General features: G+C 38.3%; 1 protein-coding gene across 1 annotated transcript in view; it reads left to right on the top strand.

Moving 5' to 3' along the window:
• MANEA (mannosidase endo-alpha) overlaps positions 1 to 22,265 on the top strand; it is a 58,948-nt gene that overhangs the window by 21,352 nt on the left and 15,331 nt on the right. The window contains exon 3 of the mRNA XM_070418059.1: positions 3,445 to 3,554. Coding sequence (XP_070274160.1) covers positions 3,445 to 3,554 — 110 coding nt within the window. The remainder of the gene's footprint in view (positions 1 to 3,444; positions 3,555 to 22,265) is intronic.

Genomic DNA, 22,265 nt, shown 5'->3' with positions numbered 1-22,265 from the left:
AGAGGGGGAGAGAGAGGGAGAAAGTGAGAGGGAGAGAGAGACTGATGATATGAGAGAGACCTCGATTGGCTGCCTCCCAAATGCACCCTGGCCAGGGATTGAACCTGCAACCTGGGTGCCCTGAATGGGAATCAAATCCACAACCAATTGAGCCATACTGGCCAGGGCTGATTTGTATTTTTTAAAACAGACTTTTAGGTTATGAATTTATTCCCATTTTACACATGTGAAAACTTAAGTAAAATTACTTACATAAAAATAAACACCTGTCAAATGACATAACTGGGACTTGATTCTCCAAGTCTATCAGTTTCATATCTGGTGTTCTTAACTATTACCTTGTTTCAATGCATTATTTACTTAACGGGGAAAAAATGGGTGTCAGTTATATTGAAGGTCATCCTTTGATAAGTTCTTTGGAGGGATGACACCATCAATATGACGTGATCTGCATTTAACATACTAATATTCTAAGAATGGGTTTCAATGAGTATTACTTTTCATTAAGCAATTGGAAAGGTAGAAATACATAGTAATAGGTATTACTTATTAATGATACCTGGTTGATGTATTTTACAGGAATCTGATGACTGTGAAGGACTCATTTACCATTGTAAATGGTCCAACTGTCCTTAGGTTACAATCATCATTGGCTTGGTTCCCAGAATACTACTTATGTAGAGCTCATGAGTGAGTCTTCTCCACTATACAGCAGGTCCTCAAATAATGTTTGTTCTATGTCTTTCGTTATAACGTTGAGGAGATGCCATAGTGTTGCCAGTGGAAATGGGATACTTCCACGGGGTTGTGAGAAAAGCATTTTGGAGACTTAGGCATAGGAGGATGTGAATAGTGGCAGTATTTATTGGAGTGGAAACCTAGGACTGCCCTCAGGGTCCCAATGTCTCATCCAAGACCAGGTGGCTGAGCTCCATCTCGCTGTGGAAGTCTGTGGTCTGGTCAGCACAATTACACAACCCAGCAAGAGGGTCAGGATCCATACTGTACTGCCATCACCTTGGCTCTGGTAGTCCAACATAGACTCTGCTCCTGGCTGCCCTCTGGCCTGATCAGCACTGTGCTTCACTCCTGTGGCTGCAATGGGAAGAGAGAAGGTGTGAAGGAACCAGCCCCTGGCATTTGTTAATAAGCTTTGATCATATTACTTTGGGCTTGTGAAGGGATAAGCTTTCTTTCAAACTAACCAGTCTTCTTTCTAATTCTTTGTGGCTTATGCTGGGTTCTCCTCCTACTCCAGTGTTGGCGAACCTATGACACTCATTTTTTTGGTTGATTTTTCTTTGTTAAATGGCACTTAAATATATAAAATAAATATCAAAAATATAAGTCTTCGTTTTACTATGGTTGCAAATGTCAAAAAATTTCTATATGTGACACGGCACCAGAGTTAAGTTAGGGTTTTTCAAAATGCTGACACGCCGAGCTCAAAAGGTTCGCCATCACTGCCCTATGCAATCCCTTTCCTTGGTCTTTGAGTTTCTGTGCCCTTAACCTATCCAGTCCTTTTCTCAGATTTTCCCAGGCTGTTATGTCCCATTTTGGCTCCGACTGCAGTGGTCTAATAGTTTTGCTTCGTCATCTGATTTCTACTGCACATGCCTCAGCATAAAAATCTCTTTTACTTATTCTCTTTCCCCCACCCCCACCTTCGTATTGTATGGTTGTTCCCTGGAAAGTTGGTCCTTCCTACTTGGGGGAGGGAGGGATGTTAATCCCCTTGGCAGGGCAATGCAGTTATCCCCTGGAAGTTGAACCATGCAGACTTAAATCAGGCTATCTGCATTAAATGAAGACTTACTGTACAAAGATAAAATTGGATTGTGAAGCACAGTATGGGATAGCATTAAATACGTGGAGGTGATAATGGATACAATAAAGAAATTGAAGCACAGTAACAAGATAAGGAAGACCAAAGAACAAAGAATATCTTCCCCAAGTCTTAGCACCTTTATTCATAATTGTCCCAAACTTGAAGCAACCAAGATGTCCTTCAGTAGGTGAATAAAGTGTGGTACATTTCTACAATGGGATACTATCCTCTATAATAAAAGCCTAATATGCTAAGTGTCTGGTTGTCCTGTCGTCCGTTCAACCAATCAAAGCATAATATACTAATGATAAGCTAAGGCTGCTCAACCACTCACTATGATGTGCACTGACCACCAGGGGGCAGACGCTCCAACTGGTAGGTTAACTTGCTGCTAGGGTCCAGCCGATTGGGACGGAGCAAGATGGGCCGGACATGCACTGGAGCTCTCCTGCGTCCCTCCCCAGCCCCAATTGCGCACCAGTGGGGTCCCTTGGCCTGGCCTGCGCTCTCTCGCAATCCAGGACTACTCAGGGGATGTCAGAGAGCAGGTTTTGGCCCGATCCCGCAGGCCAGGCTGAGGGACCCCACTAGTGCACGGATCCATGCACTGGGCCTCTAATTTAGCAATAAAAAGAATGAGCCATAAATCCATAAAAACACATAAGTGAACCTTAAATGCATATTGCTAAGTGTGAGAAGCCAGTCAAGACAAAAGTTACTTTTTTATTCCACCTATATGACATTCTGGGAAAAGCAAAGCTATAAAAATAGTAAACAGATCAATTATGGTTCAAGGAGTTGAGGGGAAGAGAAGAGGGATAAATAGGTAGAGCACACAGACTTTTTGAGAGCAGAAAAACTAATCTAGATGATACTGTAATAGTGGTCACGCAGCATGTATTTATTTATCAAAAGCCATAGAACTGTACAACTCAAGAGTGAACCCTACTGTAATCTGTGGACTTTAGTTAATAATGATGTATCAATATTCATCAGTTTTAACAAATGTACCACACTAAAACAGGATGCTAATAATAATAGAAACTATATGGGATGGAGAGAGGTTGGGTAAACAGGGAGTACATATATGGGAATACTGTACTTTGGGTGCAGTTTTTCTATAAACCTAAAATTTGCTTAAAAAAATAAACACCTCGCCGAAACCGGTTTGGCTCAGTGGATAGAGCGTCGGCCTGAGGACTGAAAGGTCCTAGGTTCGATTCCGGTCAAGGGCATGTACCTGGGTTGCGGGCACATCCCCAGTAGGAGATGTGCAGGAGGCAGCTGATTGATGTTTCTAACTCTCTATCCCTCTCCCTTCCTCTCTGTAAAAAATCAATAAAATATATTTAAAAAAAAATTAAAAATAAACACCTGTTAATTCAGTTACTAATGCCTGAAAAAGTTCATAAAATTGATTATACAAAGTAATCTAATAGCCATAGGTAGTATCTAAGGTAACAAAACAGTGTTAAGGGAAGATATTTCTCTTTTGTTAAAACTTTAATTCTCATTGTGCCCCTCCCCCACTTTTTTTTTTTTTCTTAAAGAATACCTGCAGTCATTCTTGTTTCTGTGTTCATTTTTTTTTTCTTTTTGGTCTTTTCTGTTAGGTGTATTAGCCGTTTCTTGGTACCCACCTGATTCACATGATGAGAATGGAGTACCTACTGATGACTTGGTACCAACTATTTTGGATAAAGCTCATAAATACAATCTAAAGGTACTTTATTTCATGTATTTTAAATTTTTATTGAGATATGATTGACATATGACATATTTGTTTCAGGTGTTCATTATAATAACATGTATATATTTGAAACGATCATCACAATAAGTCTAGTTAATATCCATCATTATACGTTGTAACAATATTTTGTCTTGTGATGAGAATTTATAAGATGTATTTTCTTAGTAACTTTCACATATGCAATGCAGTTATTATAGTTATTAACTATAGTTACTATGTTTTTTTTGTTTTTTTTTTTTAAATTTATTGATTTTTTACAGCGAGGAAGTGAGAGAGATAGAGAGTTAGAAACATCGATGAGAGAGAAACATCGACCAGCTGCCTCCTGCACATCTCCCACTGGGGATGTGCCCGCAACCCAGGTACATGCCCTTGACCGGGATCGAACCTAGGACCTTTCAGTCCGCAGGCCGACGCTCTATCCACTGAGCCAAACCGGTTTCGGCTATAGTTACTATGTTTTACTTTACATGCCAGGACTTAATAATTTTATGACTGGAAGTTTGTACCTTTTATCATCTTCAAACATTTTGCTCCACCCCCATCTCAGGAAACTATGATCTGTTCTCTGCAGCACTGAGTTGTGTGTGTGTGTGTTTAAGATTCCACATTTAAGTGAGATTGTGTGGTGTTTGTCTTTCTCTGACAGACTTATTTTACTTAGCATAATGCCATCAAGTTCCTTCCACGATATAACAAATTGCAAGATTTCCTTCTGTTTTTATAGCTGAATACATATGCCACATTTATCCATTCATTGGTTAATGGACACTACATTGTTTCCATTTCTTGGTTGTTGTAAATAATGATGCATTGAGTATCCAGTGTCTTTTCCACTTAATGTTTCTGTTTCCTTCATATAGTAGTTCTATTTTTACTTTTCTGAAAGAACTCCTTACTGTTTACCATAGTGGTTGCATCAGTTTATATTCCCTTTTCTCCATATCCTTGCAAACTCTTGTTATTTTCTCCCTTTTTGATAGTAATTCTAACAGATGTGAGATGATATCTCTCTGTGGCTTTGATTTGCATTTCCCTGATGATTAGTGAAGTTAAAGTATCTTTTCATTTATTTGTTGGGATATGGATGTCTTCTTTGGGGTCGGGGGAGGGAGTCTATTCAGAACCTCTACCTATTTTTAAATCAGATTGGTGTTTTTGTTTTTATTGCTATTGTGTTGTATGAGTTCTTTATATTTTGAATATTAACCCCTTACAGATAAATTATTTGCAAATATTTTCTCCCATTTGGTAAGTTGCCTTTTATTTTGCTGATGGTTCCTTTGCATAGTCAAATACTGCTGCAGTTAAATATTTTACCCTTTGTTCTCCCTGAGTGATCTACAATAATAATCTGCTTCATGTTGATATTTACTGCTGTGTTGCTGACAATTACCTGAAAGAGAAGTTGGGGTGCTTCACTGGGCTGGAAAAAGTTTAGCTACATCAGAAAGCAGGTCTAATTAAACAAGTTTATTCTATACTAGAGGCCCGTTGCAGCCCCAGCTTTGTCCAGAAGGTTGTTCAGCTGTCCGGTCTGATTTGCATATTACCTTTTATTATTATAGATATACTAGAGGCCTGGTGCATGAAAAGTCATGCACTTTGGGCGGAGGGGTCCCTCTCACAGTTCGGGAGCCCTCAGGGGATGTCCTACTGATGGCTTAGGCCCGCTCCCCATGGAGCAGAATTTAATCTATTTATACTTAAAGTAGGTATTGATAGGTATGGGTCTTGTTAATTGTTTTATAGCTTTTTTTGTAATTCCTTTGTTCCTTCTTTTCTTGTTTTCTTCCCTTTATGATGATTTTCTATAGAGTAGGCTTATATTTCTTTCTCTTTATTTTATACTATAGGTTTTTACTTTTTTGTTATCATGAGACTTCCATACAACAACTTATATTTGTAATAGTGTGTTTTGTTGACATTTGCCCCCATTTACATGTTTTTATGTTTCTCATAACATTATTGTAGTTATTTTTACTGTTTCTGCTTTAATACTAGCTTTGTAAGTGATTAATTCATCGCTTTTACATTAGATTTTTCTGAATTTTAATATATATATTTTAAGCAGTGAGATTTATACTTTTATGTTTTTCTATTACAAATTAGCTCCTTTTTGTTTAAGCTAAGGAAGTCCCTTTAACATTTTTTGTAAGGCTGGTCGGTCATGAACTCTAACTTGTACTTTTATGGAAAAATCATTCTCATTTAGTTCTGAAGGATAACTTTGTTAGGGAGAGTATTCTAGTTTGTAAATTTTCTCTTAAAAGTGCTTTAAATATATTATGCCACTCCTTTCTAGCCTATAATATTTCTGTTGAAAAATCTGTTGATATTATAGGGGTTCCCTTGAACATAACATACCATTTTTTTCTTTTGCTTCGTTTAAGATTTCTTTAACTTTTAACTATTTATAATGTATCTTAGGAGTCTCTTTCAGTACATTTCATTTGGAACTCTCTGGGATTTCTGGACTGCATGCCTTTTCTTCCCCAGATTAGGGAAGTTTTCTACCCTTTTTATTTAGGGACCCCTATAATGCAAATATTTGGGCTTTTTTGATACTGTCCCATAAGTCCCTTAAGTTCTCTTATTTTCATTTTTCTTTTGCTGCTCTGATTGGATGAGTACCACTGCCTTGTCATTGAGTCTTTCTCCTGCTTTTTCTAGTCTGCTACTGAACCACCTCCCCCCCCTCCCGCATTGTATATTTCAGTACAATTATTTTATTCTTTAACTCCATCATTTGTGTTTGATACTTTCTTATATTTTCTGTTTATTGAAATTCTCATTGTGTTCTGACCTCAGTGAGCATCTTAAAGCAGTTATTTTGAACTATTCATGTGAAAAACTTCGTTCGTTTCCTATTGCTGTATTACAAATTACCCCAAAACTTGGCAGTTTAAAACAACACATTTATCATCTTATACAATATCTAAAGGTCAAGAATCTGGAAGTGTCTTAGCCTGGTAATATGATTCAGGGTATCTCAGGAGATTACAATCAAGCTATTGTCTGGTGCTACAGTCATGCATCCAACTTTTTCATGTGGTGGTTGACAGGCATCAGTTTCTTCCAGCTATTGACATGGGAGTTTTAGTTCTTCACCACATAAGCCTCTCTGTGGGGCTACCTGTGTCTATTAAGACATGGGAGCTGGATTCTTGCTGGGGCCCCTCACACAGGGCGCCACCTTGCCAGGGCTGACCAGCAGCCCCTGAGCGAAGGATGAACAGATTACTCTGCTGCAGTTCACTGTGAAAGAGAAAGCTAAGGGACAGCCTGGCTGATAGCAACCAGGCAGCCTTGATTGCCTGCCTCCTTAGGCTTTTATTGGAATTTTTATCTTTAGATGCAATCAGTAGGGTAAGTAATCTTGGGATGACACATGTGTTTACATTGTCCTCTAGGGGCATCCAGAGATTAAGCATAAGAATTCCAGTAAACACCCGGGGGTCTGCACATGCACAGACTTGTTTGGAAAGGTCAAGGAATAATTAGGGGCACCGCCTACGACACTCCCCTAAGTCGGAATTCTGATAAACAGGGCAGGCGGTCTTCCACACACTTCCCTTTTCTCAGAATGTCCTTCTTACAACCTTCCAACCAAGTCTCGTGTGCTCCCCAACAGATTCTCCATAGTGAATGAAGAGAGAGTCCAGTGTAGAAGTTGTAGTTTTTTTCTGAACTAATCTTGAAATAATGTCACTTTCATCCTATTTTATTGGTTTATTCACTGATAAACCAACCCTGGTACAATGAAAAAGGCAATTGCATAGGTCATGAATATTAGAAAATGGGGATCATATGTGGTCAATTTAGATAGTGGCTACTACAGAAAACTTGCAAATTTATTATATAGTGATAGCATGATTCTGATTTAAAAACTAAACAATAGCACAAGAAAGAGATTTATTTATAGGCTGATCCCACTGATGAAAATATATGCAAAATTCCTAAAGAAAACTTTAAAAAGAAGTTGTTTATTAGAATGGATATTAAGAATAGTTTCAAGAGTATATAAAATCTGAATCCAAATCTCCTATATTCATTCCTGACTCAACCACTTACTAGCTATGTATGTTACTCTTGTGCCTCAGTTTCCTCATCTCTCAAATGGAATGGGTATAGAGATTACATGCAGTAATATATATAGCATTTAGTGTCTGGCACCGAATACACTATATAACAATTAAGTAAACAAAACTTCATTGGATATTTAAGGAGATAAATATCTTATTGGATACTGAAATTTTGAGAAAATAACTTGTTACTCATAACATGCTTAATAATGAAAGTTTTTTTTTTAAATCTTGATAAAGGGTATGTTTTAATAGCTGTCTCAAACACCATACTTAATGGAGAAACAGTAGCAACACCAATCAAGCCTGCTCTCCATCAGTATTTAATATTACTATAGAGATTCTATCAAATAACTATTTTTAATATTTTTAAACTGCTAAGTAAAATGATCATTTTTGCAAATGGAAAATACCTACAAAACCAATGAAAATAATCTAAAAATTATTAGACATCATAAGTCTAGTAATGTGACTGGAACCAAAAATATACACGGCAATAGGATTCCTACATTACAGGAGGAAAATGGGAAAATGTACTTTGTAACTAGCATAGAAGGACATTTTAATAAAGGATATGAAATGAAAGCAAACGTACAGAAACATAAATTTGATGGAAAGACTCAAAATCGCAAAAATGTTCTCTCAAACATTTGTATCATATTTTTAATATAACTCATAATATTGTTAATATGTATAAATTTAATGCAATCCCAATCCAAATTTCCAGTGAGATTTTTAATACAGAATTTGACAGGCTAATTCTAAAATTTAAAAATATAGTATAAATTTATTAAAATGTTTGATAATGAAGGGAGAACTTGTCTTCCCAAATAATAAAATAGAATTAAAAGAGTATAGCATTAGTATCAGTATACAGAAAGAAAACAGATCAATGAAACACAGTGCCAATAATAAGGAACTGTATATGGAAATCTGATATATAATTAACCATTTTGAATCATGTAAAAGTAATATTTATATATGATCTTCATGATACTGGTTTAGTTTTCTTGCATTATCCATTCTGTTGTTCTTGGACAATAATTTTCATTTTTAATAATTCTAATTTTCAGATTGCTAATTTTTCTTAGAGTTTATTCTTGTTTTCCTGTGCAATGCATTTTGCAACTTTTTTTAAAAATTAAATTTGTTGGGGTGACATTGGTAAGTAACATTATGTAAGTTACAATAGTACAATTCTGTAATATATCATCAGTATATTGCATTGTGTGCTTACCACCCAAAGTCTAGTTTCCTTTCATCACTATATATTTTACCTTCTTTATCCTCCCACCATAGCCCTTTCTCTCTGGTAACCACTATGCTATTTTCTGTACCTTATCAGTTTGTTTCTGTTTGTTTTGTTTTTTAGATTCCACATATAAGTGAAAAATTATGTTTTTTGTCTTTCTCTGTCTGACTTAATTAACTGAGCATGACACTCTCAGGATCTATCCATGTTGTTACAAATGGCAGCATTTCATTTTTTTTTTTCTTTATGGTTGAGTAGTGTTCCATTGTATATATGTACTACCTCTTCTTAATCACCCATCAGAAGACACTTAGGTTGCTTATATAGTTTGGCTATTATAAATGCTGCAGTGAACATAGGGCTGCATGTATCTTTTTGAATTAGTGTTTTAGATTACTTCTGATAAATACCCAGCAGAATTGCTGGATCATATGGTAGTTCAGTACTTGTTATATGCTGGGGTCCAACCCCAGCAGGACCAGGGGTCCCCAAAGGTGTGGACGGAGTCAGCGAAGAAGGAATGACATGGAGGCAGCGTTCAGTTGATCAGCATAGCAAGGTTCTCCCGCCAGATTCTGTAGCCAGGTTCTGTCCAGGATCTTTTACCATGTTCTCTCGCTAGGTTCTGTCTTTAGGTTCTATGTTCTGTTGTCTTGTTACATCTGTATTTATACCAGTTGATTTTAATCCTATCAATTTCTATTCCAAAGGTTAGGGTGTTTCTTATCTCCATTCCAGGGAGTAAAGATTATGTAGCTTAAGCGTGATTGTTTGTAGTTAAAGTGATTAACTACCCGCCTGGCACTTAGTCAAGGGTAACTTCAGGGAAAAATCCCTACCTGGGGAAACAACCTTTCTCAGAGAGGTGACCTTGGTTAAAACACATAGCGCTAAGGGGAGCAAACATATTAAGAACAGTATGCTATATACACCAGGTCCCTTGAAACATATGCTGTGCAGACGTTTCTTCTCTGCAGCGACTGTGTCAAGCAGCAAGGATGGACCGGCTCCCGGCAGTTATATGTTGATTTTGATGACAGTCATTCTGACAGGTGTGAGGTGATATCTCATTGTGGCTTTAATTTGCATTTCCCTGATTGGTGATGTTGAACATCTTTTCTATGTCAATTGGCCATGTACATGTCCTCATTAGAGAAATGGCTCTTCAGGTCCTATACCCATTTTTTAATTGCATTTTTTCTTTTGTTAGTATTAAGTTGTATGAGTTCCTTATATATTTTGGATATTAAACCCTTAACAGGTATATTATTGGTAATAGTTTACTCCATTGAGAAGGTTGTCTTGTTTTATTGATGGTTTCCTTTGTTGTGCAAAACTTTTTAGTTTAATGGTTTCTCATTTGTATATTTTTTCGTTTGCATTGCTCAAGGAGACATACTCAAAAAAGTATTACTAAAAGCAATGTCAAAGTGTTTTCTTCTATTTGTCTTATGGTTTCAGGTCTTAAATCTCTAACCCATTTTTATTTTTATTATTTTTTAAATATTTTATTGATTTTTTTTACAGAGAGGAAGGGAGAGGCATAGAGAGTTAGAAACATCGATGAGAGGGAAACGTCGATCAGCTACCTCCTGCACACCCCTTACTGGGGATGTGCCCGCAACCAAGGTACATGACCTTGACTGGAATCGAACCTGGGACCTTTCAGTCTGCAGGCTGACACTCTATCCACTGAGCCAAACCGGTTAGGGCTCTTTAACCCATTTTTAGTTTATTTCTTGTGTGTGGAGTCCGAATGTGGTCTTTCTTTCTTTTTTTTTTTTTTGTACGTTTCTGTTCAGTTTTTCTAGTATACTTTATTGAAGAGACTGGCTTTACCCCATGGCATATTCTTGCCTCCTTTGTCATAGATGGATCTTTTGATAAGGGTTTATTTCTGGTCTTTCTGTTCTGTTCCATTGATCTTTGTATCTGTTTTTAAGCCAGTGCCATGTTGTTTTGATTAATATAGGCCTGTAGTGTAGTTTGATATCAAATAGTGTGAACCTCCAACTGTGTTCTTTTTTCTCAAGATAGCTTTTATTGTTCGTGGCTTTTTAAGATGGTTATAGTTTTGTCTTGGTATTTTGATAGACTTTGAGTTGAATTTATAGATTGCTTTGGGTAGTATGGGCATTTTAATGATGTTAATTGTTCCTATCCATGAGCATGGTATATGGTTTGATTTATTTGTACCTTTAATTTTTTTAAGTGTATTATTTTTTGAGTAATAGGTCTTTCACCTCCTTGGATAAATTTATTCTTAGGTATTTTAATTTCTTAATGCAATTGTAAATGTTAATTTCTCTTTCTGATAGTTAATCTTTGGTGTATAAAATTCAGAAATCAATTGCATTTTTAACTTTGTTTTCTGCCACTGTAACAAATTAATTTATTAGTTCTAATAGTTATTTGGTGGAATCCTTAGTGTTTTCACTATATATAATTTATGCCATCTGCAAATAATAATAGTTTTAATACTTTCCTTCCAATTTGCATGGTTGTCATATTTCACATCATTTTATCTTGTGTACCCTAAAGTAGCTATTTCAGTTGTTCTTACTACCTTTGTCTTGTAATCTTTTTAACAGCATTATAAGTAATCAACTTCCTTTTTTTTTTTTAAAAAAAATATATTTTATTGATTTTTTACAGAGAGGAATGGAGAAAGATAGAGAGTTAGAAACATCCATGAGAGAGAAACATCGATCAGCTGCCTCCTGCACATCTCCTACTGGGGATATGCCTGCAACCAAGGTACATGCCCTTGACCGGAATCGAACCTGGGACCTTTGGGGCCGAAGGCCGACGCTCTAGCCACTGAGCCAAACCGGTTTCAGCATAATCAACTTCCTTTACTATATATTTACCTTTCCCAGTAAAATTTATACTTTAAGATGTTTTCTTGTTATTTTTTAGCTCCCTTTCTTTTCAGCTTAAAGTCTCTGTAACTTTTCCTTGTAAGGTTGGTTTTGTGGTGCTGAACTCCATTAGCTTGTCTGGAAAACTCTTATTTCTCCTTCAATTCTAAATGATATCTTTGCTGGGCTGAGTATTCTTGTTTGGAAAGTGTTGTTTTCTTTCAGCACTTTGAATATGTTATATCACTCCCTTCTGGCCTGCAGAGTTTTTGCTGAAAAATGTGTAAATTCCCTTCTGTATATCATGTTGTTTTTGTTTTTTTCTTACTGCTTTAAAAATTATCTTCTTGTCTTTAACTTTTTAATTGATGTCTTGCTGTGGGTCTCTTTGGGTTCATTTCATTTGGAACCCTCTAGGCTAGTGGTTCTCAACCTTCCTAATGCCACGACCCTTTAATACAGTTCCTCATGTTGTGGTGACCCCCAACCATAAAATTATTTTCGTTGCTACTTCATAACTGTAATTTTGCTACTATTATGAATCGTAATGTAAATATCTGATATGCGGGATGTATTTTCATTGTTACAAATTGAACATAATTAAAGCATAGTGATTAATCACAAAAACAATATGTAATTGTATATGTGTTTTCCGATGGTCTTAGGTGACCCCTGTGAAAGGGTCATTCAACCCTCAGGTTGAGAACCGCTGCTATATGTAATTACATACGTGTTTTCCGATGGTCTTCGTTTGACCTCCAAAGGGGTCTCGACCCACAGGTTGGCGACCCACAGGTTGAGAACCGCTGCTCTAGGCTTTTTTGATCTGGAAGTGTTTTCTTCCCCAGGTTAGGGAAGATTGCAGCTCCTCTCTCTTTTTTTCCTGGAACTCTTTCAATGCAAATTCTAGTCAGCTTAATTGTTTAGATAAGTTTCTTAATCTAGCTTCACTTTCTTTTCATTCCTGTTTACTCTTACTAGGTGACTTTTTCTGTACTGTCTTTAAGCTTACTAATTCTGTCTTCTATTGAACCCTCTAGTACATTTCTCAGTTTATTTATTATATTCTTTAGCTATCTATGTTTGATACTTTCTTATATTTTCCTTCACTTTATTGAAGTTCTCACCCGGTCCACTCATTCTTCTCCCAAGTCTTGTTTATAAGCAGCTTTATGATCATTAATTTCAACTCTTTATTAGTACCTCCCAAGATTTTATCTTTATCTGGTGATATTTGTTTTTCTTTAATTGCTTAATTCTGTGTTTGTTTCCATGCATAAGGTGAAACAGCCATCTTTCCCAGTCTTGAGGGTTTTACTTTGTTTAGGACAGTGGTGGGGAACATCCAGACCTGTCAAGGCATTAGGGGTGAGTTAATTAAATGTTTGACCAAATATAGCAGGCTAATTTTTAAGTTGATAATTTTATATGGGCTGTGAAATGATATTTTAAATATCTAAATGGCTCTTGGCAGAAAAAAGGTTCCCTACCCCTAGTTTAGGAGATTAATCTTATCACTCAGCGTGATCTAGACCTTGGTTGTCTCTAAAACCTTTTTTTAAAATTGATTTCAGAGAGGAAAGGTGAGATAGAAACATCAGTGATGAGAGAATCATCGATCCGCTGCCTCCTACATGTTGCACACTGGGGATGGAACCTGCAACCCAGGCATGTGTCCTGATGGGAATTGAACTGCGGCCTCCTGGTTCATAGGTCGATGCTCAACCACTGAGCCATGCAGGCCAGGATGAAACCTCTTTAAGCAGCCTGTTTTATGTTTAATAATCCAAGGTGGTTCCCGGTGTGCAAAGACCAGTTGATTCCCCATAGGAGAGAGTCTCAACACCTAGATCCAGGCTTTTGTAAGCCAGACCCTTGGGCAGCAGCTCTTGAATGCAAATATATGCAGTCTGTGGGACCAAAGGTGTAAGCCCCATCAGCCACCAGAGCCAAGTGGCTGTCTTAAAAATTGGTGTTTTAGTCAAGCGTAAGCTCCTTTCTGAGAAATACTGGTGCGCTGTCCTGGGGTAGAGAGAGAGCACAGAGATGCATTCCCTGAGGGCATTTCTGTAGCCCCTACATGTGTGCCAGACTTGTCCCAGGCAAGTAGGCCTGTTTCACAGTAAGGATGGGCATGTGTTTCAGTCTTCTGTCTCTGTAGTGCCTGGTGGTAGCCTGCCAAGACCTGTCTCTCTGATTGTCATATTCCCTTGGTTCCCAAGCCCCCTTGGCTACCAGAGCCAGGCAATTAAGGATTATCCCCTGGACTGTAGCCACAAAAACCAGAGCACCAGACACATGTAAGAGCTTCCCCTCCAAGAGATGCTGGTGCTCTGGAATGTGGCAGAGTGTGTGAAGGTAATTCCTGACCTCTAAGTCTCAGGAAAGGTTTTCAGTCACTCTTGGATGTGTGTTAAATTAGATGCCTGTTTCTCAGCCTACAGCTATGATGATAAGGTAATAGGCCTCTTTCACAGAAATGCTGAGCCCCTGCCTCTGTTGTGCCCTAGGGGTAGTAGCTGTTTAAGACTCTTTATGTGTTCCTTACAGTCCTGTGGGACCCACAGCATAAGTCAGCTGGCCCCTAGAGCCAGGTGATGTAGATGTATCCCCTGGTAGCAGCTGCAAAAATCAGGCCACCAGTCAAGGATATAAGCTCTGTTCTGGGAGATAAGGGTGAGCTTGTGTGAATGCCGTCATTGTCCTCTGTTCCCTGAGAGCACCGCAGTAGGCCTATATATGTGTACCCATCAGGCAGATCTTCTGAACAAGCAAATGGGCCTCTTTCTCAGAAACACTGGGATGTGCCCTACTCATTTAGCTGTTGCAGTGCCCTGGGAGTGGTAGTCTAACAAGATTGCTACAGTCCCATGGGACCCAAGAACACCACCTCTCTGGCCTCTAGAGCCAGGCAATCAGGGGTAATAGCCCTGGGTGGTAGCCACGAAACACAGGGCACCAGACCTGTGTAGAGGATCCTATCTGGGAGATATTATCACTTTGGAATACTACTGGCTGGATCCACTGCAAAGACAGTATTCACCTAAAAAAAGAGAAAAGGAAAAAGAATAAAAAAGGTAGCACACAGCAGCTTTAGCAAGACAGGGCACACGGAAAGATGGTGCCCACCAGCCTCCTTTCCCCAAGAGTATCCCAGCAGGACCCTGTTTCTCACATAAAGTCCGGGTACTTTTCCAAGGATTGCTTCTGCCCTGGGCACCATGGCAGTTGAGCCTGTGCATAAGCCCTTTTAAGCGCTATTTCTCAGTTCAAGATAGTCCCTTGGTGACAAGCCCCATTGGTCATTAAATATAGATGCTTTGGGCTTGTCTCTCAGATGCTGGTATTAACCCTTTGCGCTCCAATTTTATTTTTGGAATTCAAACAGTGTGGTCCGAATTGGAAGTCCTTCCTCTCTTGGTTGCAGTAATTCCCTGGCGGAAATTGCCAATTAGCTCAATCACCAACTCGACGTTGGACCTGCTACTAGCGCCTGGTCTGTCATTCAGCCTCGACTTTGGAGTGCAAAAGGTTAAAAGTTAGGTTGCCCAATGTTGAGTATGAACCCTTTGCCCCTCATGGAGAAGCTCCTGGTTTCCAGTTTTCTGCCAATTGTGGGTCACTGTTCCATGGAAGAGTTTGTGAGATTATGTCTCAGCCTTTCTTACCTGCTCTAATGTGGGTTTCCTCTTGATTGGCAGATATGAAGGAGTTGCTCTGCCAGTTTTTAGGTGTTTGTTTTTGTCAAAGGAAATTGTTCCATATGTAGCTATAGATTTGGTGTGTCTATTGGAAGAGGCAAGTTCAGGATCTTCCTATGTCTTTAACTGGAACCCTCTTTCTTTTTTCCAAGAGTAGAAACATACTTACTTCAACAAAATTATAAGTAAAAATACAAAAAAGGTAATATTTGACACTCAGAAACATTTTTGTGAAAAATTTAAATGTAGTAAACATGAATATAGTCAATAATAAATATCTGTTGACATTTTAATGGGAAAAAAAAAAAACAGGAGAAATAAAAATACTTAAAAAATACAGTCACTATTATAACACATGAAAGTGTTTTTCTTTTTATTTTTTTAATTAAATCTTTATTGTTCAGATTATCACATCTGTTCCTCTTTTTTCCCCCCATAACTCCCCTCCTCCCAGTTCCCACCCCACCCTCCGCCCTCACTCCCCACCCACTGTCCTCATCTATAGGTGCACGATTGTTGTCCAGTCTCTTCCCCAATCCCCCACACTCCTTTCCCCCCCAAGAATAGTCAGTCCATTCCCTTTCTATGTCCCTGATTCTATTATAATCACCAGTTCATTCTGTTCATCAGATTATTTATTCACTTGATTTTTAGATTCACTTGTTTTTTTTTTTTTTTTTTTTTTTTTTTTTATTTTCCTCTTAAAGTATTACAAAGGGTATTACATAAGTATCCTTTCCCCCTCCCCCCCGCCCTTGACAAACCACTACCCTCCCTTACCCCCCAGTGTCTTATGTCCATTAGTTATGCTTATATGCATGCATACAAGTCCTTCGGTTGATCTCTTACTCCCCTCCCTCCTGCCCCCCAACTCTCTCTGGCCTTCCCACTGCAGTTTGACAATCAGTTTGAGGCAGCTCTGCCTCTGTATCTATTATTGTTCAAAAGTTTGTAATGGTCTTTATTATCCATGAATGAGTGAGATCATGTGGTATTTTTCCTTCATTGACTGGCTTGTTTCACTTAGCATAATGCTCTCCAGTTCCATCCATGATGTTGCAAATGGTAGGAGTTCCTTCTTTTTAACAGCAGCATAGTATTCCATCGTGTAGATGTACCACAGTTTTCTAATCCATTCATCTACTGATGGGCACTTAGGCTGTTTCCAGATCTTAGCTATGGTGAATTGTGCTGCTATGAACATCTGGGTGCATATATCCTTTCTGATAGGTGTTTCTGGTTTCTTGGGATATATTCCTAGTAGTGGGATCACAGGGTCAAATGGGAGTTCCATTTCCAATTTTTTGAGGAACCTCCATACTGCCTTCCATAGTGGCTGCACCAGTCTGCATTCCCACCAGCAGTGCACAAGTGTTCCTTTTTCTCCACATCCTCTCCAGCACTTGTCGTTTGTTGATTTGTTGATGATGGCCATTCTGACAGGTGTGAGATGGTACCTCATTGTTGTTTTGATTTGCATCTCTCGGATGATTAGTGACTTTGAGCATGTTTTCATATGTCTCTTGGCTTTCTGAATGTCCTCTTTTGAAAGGTGTCTATTTAGATCCTTTGCCCATTTTTTGATTGGATTGTTTATCTTCTTTTTGTTAAGTTGTATGAGTTCCCTATAAATTTTGGAGATTAAGCCCTTATCAGATATGACGTTGGCAAATATGTTTTCCCACGAGGTGGGTTTTCTTGTTGTTTTGTTGATGGTTTCTTTTGCTGTGCAGAAGCTTTTTATTTTGATGTAGTCCCATTTGTTCAGTTTCTCTTTAGTTTCAACTGCCCTAGGAGCTGTATCAGTGAAGAAATTGTTTTGGCATATGTCTGAGATTTTGTTGCCTTTGTATTCTTCTAGAATTTTTATGGTTTCCTGTCGTACATTTAAGTCCTTTATCCATTTTGAGTTTATTCTTGTGTATGGTGTAAGTTGGTGGTCTAGTTTCATTTTCTTGCATATGTCTGTCCAATTTTCCCAACACCATTTATTGAAGAGACTATCTTGGCTCCATTGTATGTTCATGCCTCCTTTGTCAAAAATTAATTGAGCATATTGGTTCGGGCTAATTTCTGGACTCTCTATTCTATTCCACTGATCTATATGTCTGTTCTTGTGCCAGTACCAGGCAGTTTTGAGAACAGTGGCTTTGTAATACAGCTTGATATCTGGCATTGAGATCCCACCTACTTTGTTCTTTCTCAGGATCGTTGCAGCTATTCGGGGTCTTTTTTTATTCCAGATGAATTTTTGGAGAGTTCGTTCTAAATCTTTGAAGAAGGCCATTGGTATTTTAATGGGAAGTGCGTTGAATGTATAGATTGCTTTGGGTAGTATGGACATTTTAATGATGTTGATTCTACCAATCCAAGAACATGGTATGTTCTTCCATCTGTTTATGTCTTCCTCTATCTCTTTTTTCAACGTCCTGTAGTTTTCTGAGTAGAGGTCTTTAACCTCTTTAGTTAAGTTTATTCCTAGGTATCTTAATTTTTTTGGTGCGATGGTAAATGGGATTGTTTTTCTGATCTCCCTTTCTGAAAGTTCACTGTTGGTGTATAGAAATGCCTCAGATTTCTTGGGGTTAATTTTGTATCCTGCTACATTGCCAAATTCATGTATTAAGTCTAGTAGCTTTTTGATGGAGTCTCTAGGGTTTTGTATGTATAATATCATGTCATCTGCAAATAAGGACAGTTTTACTTCCTCTTTTCCAATTTGGATGCCTTTTATTCCTTCTTCTTGCCTAATTGCAATGGCTAATACTTCCAGTACTATGTTGAACAGGAGTGGTGAGAGTGGGCATCCCTGTCTTGTTCCTGTTCTTAGGGGAAATGGTGTTAGTTTTTGTCCATTGAGTATGATGTTGGCTGTGGGCCTGTCATATATGGCTTTTATTATGTTGAGGTATGATCCTTCTATTCCCACCTTTCTGAGAGTTTTTATCAAAAATGGGTGTTGGATTTTGTCGAATGCTTTTTCTGCATCAATTGATATGACCATGTGGTTTTTTTCTTTCAATTTGTTTATGTGATGTATCACATTTATTGATTTACGGATGTTGTACCATCCTTGCATCTCTGGGATGAATCCTACTTGGTCATGGTGTATGATCCTTCTGATGTACTGCTGGATCCGATTTGCTAAGATTTTGTTGAGGATTTTGGCATCTATGTTCATGAGGGATATTGGCCTGTAATTCTCTTTCATTGTGATGTCTTTACCTGGTTTTGGTATTAGGGTGATGCTGGCTTCATAGAATGAGCTTGGAAGCGTTCCTTCCTCTTGAATTTTTTGTAGTAGTCTGAGGAGGGTAGGTTTTAGTTCTTCCTTGAATGTTTGGTAGAACTCCCCTGTGAAGCCGTCTGGCCCTGGGCTTTTGTTTGCTGGAAGCTTTCTGATGACTGCTTCAATTTCTTCCATAGTTATTGGCCTATTGAGGTTTTTAGATTCTTCCTGATTGAGTTTTGGAATGTTGTATTTTTCTAGGAATTTGTCCATTTCCTCCAGGTTGTCCAGTTTGTTGGAGTAGAGTTGCTCGTAGTATTGTTTAACAATCATTTGTATTTCTGTGGGGTCTGTTGTTATTTCGCCTCTATCATTTCTGATTTGGTTTATTTGGGACCTCTCTCTTTGCTTCTTGGTGAGCCTGGCTAGGGGTTTGTCAATCTTGTTTATCCTTTCAAAGAACCAGCTCTTGGTTTCATTGATTTTCTGTATTGTTTTTTTGGTCTCTATTTCATTGATTTCTGCTCTAATCTTTATTATCTCCTTCCTTCTGCTCACTCTGGGGTTTTCTTGTTGCTCTCTTTCTAATTCTTTGAGTTGTAGAGTTAGATGATTGACTACCATTTTTTCTTGTTTTTTGAGATAGGCCTGTAGAGCTATAAACTTCCCTCTCAGGACTGCTTTCATTGTGTCCCAGAGGTTTTGGATTGTTGTGTTTTCATTGTCATTAGTGTCCAGGATGTTTTTAATTTCTTCTTTGATGTCATCGGTAACCCAATCAATATTTAATAACATGCTATTCAGCTTCCAAGTGTTTGAGTATTTTGGGTTGTTTTTATTGTAGTTTATTTCTAACATTATGCCATCGTGGTCTGTGAAGAAGCTTTTTATGATTTCAATCTTCTTGAATTTGTGGAGACTTTGCTTGTGACCCAATATGTGGTCTATTTTTGAATATGTCCCATGAGCACCTGAGAGGAATGTATATTCCGCAGCTGTGGGGTGAAGTGTTCTGAAGATGTCAATTAAGTCCATCTGATCTAGTGAGTCATTTAGGATTGCTGTTTCTTTGCTGAGTTTTTGTCTAGCGGATTTATCCAGTGATGTCAGTGGTGTATTAAAGTCCCCTACTATGATTGTATTGTTGTCGATCTCTCCCCTGATATCTTCCAGAAGTTTTCTTATGTATGTGGGTGCTCCTGCATTGGGTGCATATATGTTTACCAGGGTTATATCTTCTTGTTGTATTGATCCCTTTAGTATTATGAAGTGGCCTTCCTTATCTCTGGTTATGGCCTTCACTTTGAGATGTACTTTGTCAGATATAAGTATTGCTACCCCAGCTTTCTTTTCCTTTCCATTTGCGTGAAAGATATTTTTCCATCCCTTCACTTTCAGTCTGTGTGAGTCCCTTCTAATGAGGTGGGTCTCTTGTAGACAGCAGATGTATGGGTCATGTTTTTTTATCCATTCAGCCACTCGATGTCTTTTGGTTGGAGCATTTAGTCCATTTACATTTAAAGTTATTATTGAAAGGTATTTGTTTGTAGCCATTTCTTTGTGTGTGTGTGTGTGTGGCTGTTTTCTTTCTGAGCTTGATATTTCTTCTTTTTACACCAGTCCCTTTAGCATTTCTTGCATGGCTGGCTTGGTGGTGATAAACTCCCTTAGCCCTTTTTTGTCTGTGAAGCTTCTTATTTCCCCTTCAATTTTGAATGATAGCCTTGCTGGATAGAGTATTCTTGGATTCAGTCCTTTGCTTTGCATCACTTTGTAGATTTCCGTCCATTCTTTTCTGGCCTGATGTGTTTCTGTTGAGAAATCATTTGATAATCTAATGGGAGATCCCTTGTATGTTACTTTCCGTCTCTCTCTTGCAGCCTGTAAGATTCTCTCTTTATCCTGAACATTTGCCATGGTAATTATGATGTGTCTTGGTGTGGGTCTTTTCGGGTTCACCTTGTTTGGGACTCTCTGGGCTTGTGTGACTTTTTTCTTCCCCACCTTAGGGAAGTTTTCTGATATTATTTCTTCGAATAGGTTTTCTAATCCATGTTCATCTTTCTGTTGTTCTGGCACCCCTATTATTCGTATGTTGTTTCGTTTCATGTTGTCCCAAAGCTCCCTTAGGCTCTCCTCCTGTCTTTTAATTTTTTTCTCCATTTGCCGTACAGTTTGAGTGTGTTTTGCTTCCTTGTCTTCTAATTCACTAATTCGGTCCTCCGCTTCTCCCAGTCTACTGTTGATACTTTCAATGGAGTTTTTTATTGAAGCTATGTCACTCTTCATTTCTTCTTGGGACTTACTTAAGTTGTTGATTTTTTCATCTGTTTCTTCTAGCTTCTTGCATAAGTAGTTGAGTTTTTCATCTGTTTCTTCTTGCTTCTTGAACATGTGGTGCATGTACTCTAGGAACCTTATTCTGAATTCTTTTTCCGTCATGTTGCATATCTCTGTCTCACTTAGCTGCTTTTCTGGCGAGTCCTCCTTTTCTTTCCTTTGGGGGTTTCTTTGCCTACCCATGTTTGATCTCGCTGACATATGTAGATGTTGAGGTGTTCAGTGGCTGCTCCCTGGGTGGCAGGGGCTCCTTGGGTTGTGGTTGCTGCTCAGACGGTTGCGGTAGCAGCTGCTTTCCAGTTGGCAGCAGCTCCTCTGGTGGGTGTTGTTCACAGCTGTGTTGGCTCTTCTGGCTGGTGGGGGGAGGCTTCACGTACAGTTGCTGTTCCACAGACAGAGGGTGTGGTGATCAGGAGGCTGTGGTGATCAGGAGGCTGCGGTGATCAGGGGGCTGCTGTTGCTTGGATCTGCTGCGTTGATTTAAAGGCACAAAATACAACAGAGCAAGGCACAACGTACCAGGCACTGAACACAAGTATATTCACAATATTAATAACTCCAAATAAAGGTGACCACCCGAATTAAGAGAATTAGGGGATAAGGGAGAAAGAAGAGAAGAAGATAAAAGAGAGAACAGAAAAGAAAAATAAGAAAAAAACAAACAAAAAAGGAGTGCAAAAATAGAATTGGGAAAAAAGAGGGGGGAAAAAAAGAGAGCGAAAAAAGAGAATGAAGTAGAAGTGGGGAAGAGACTCCCCGTATGAGGAGCAAACTCCAATAGAACTGCCACTAATCTCAACAAATTCCAGCAACAGATCCCTGGAGATGAATGCAAACTACAAACCACCAATAATATCCAGAGGGGTAAGGGAAAACAGAAGCACAAAAATAACTGGGGTGGGGTGGGGGAGGGAAGGGAAAAACCAGCAGAAAAAAAAAAGAAAAAGAAAAAGAAAAAGAAAAACAACCTCACAACCAGTCCTAAAAAAGAAGAAAAAACACAAAACAAAACAAACAAACAAATTAAAAAAAAAAAAAAAGCCCAATATATTCAACAATCAAGAAAACAATAGAAAGATAAGAGAGAAAAAAAATGGTTGGAAAGTGAAGAAGGATAAAGAATAGGTGTATAAGGATTTAGAGCAGTAGATTGGAAATAGGATATATAAGTAGGGTGGAATTAGACAGGGGGTAAAAAGAGGGAATTGGGAAAGTC

The sequence above is a fragment of the Myotis yumanensis genome, unplaced genomic scaffold (assembly GCF_028538775.1).
Source record: "Myotis yumanensis isolate MYYU_CA2020_CCGP unplaced genomic scaffold, mMyoYum1.0.hap1 SCAF_6, whole genome shotgun sequence".
NCBI classification, from domain to species: domain Eukaryota; kingdom Metazoa; phylum Chordata; class Mammalia; order Chiroptera; family Vespertilionidae; genus Myotis; species Myotis yumanensis.
This window is presented reverse-complemented; position numbering and strand designations above follow the sequence as displayed.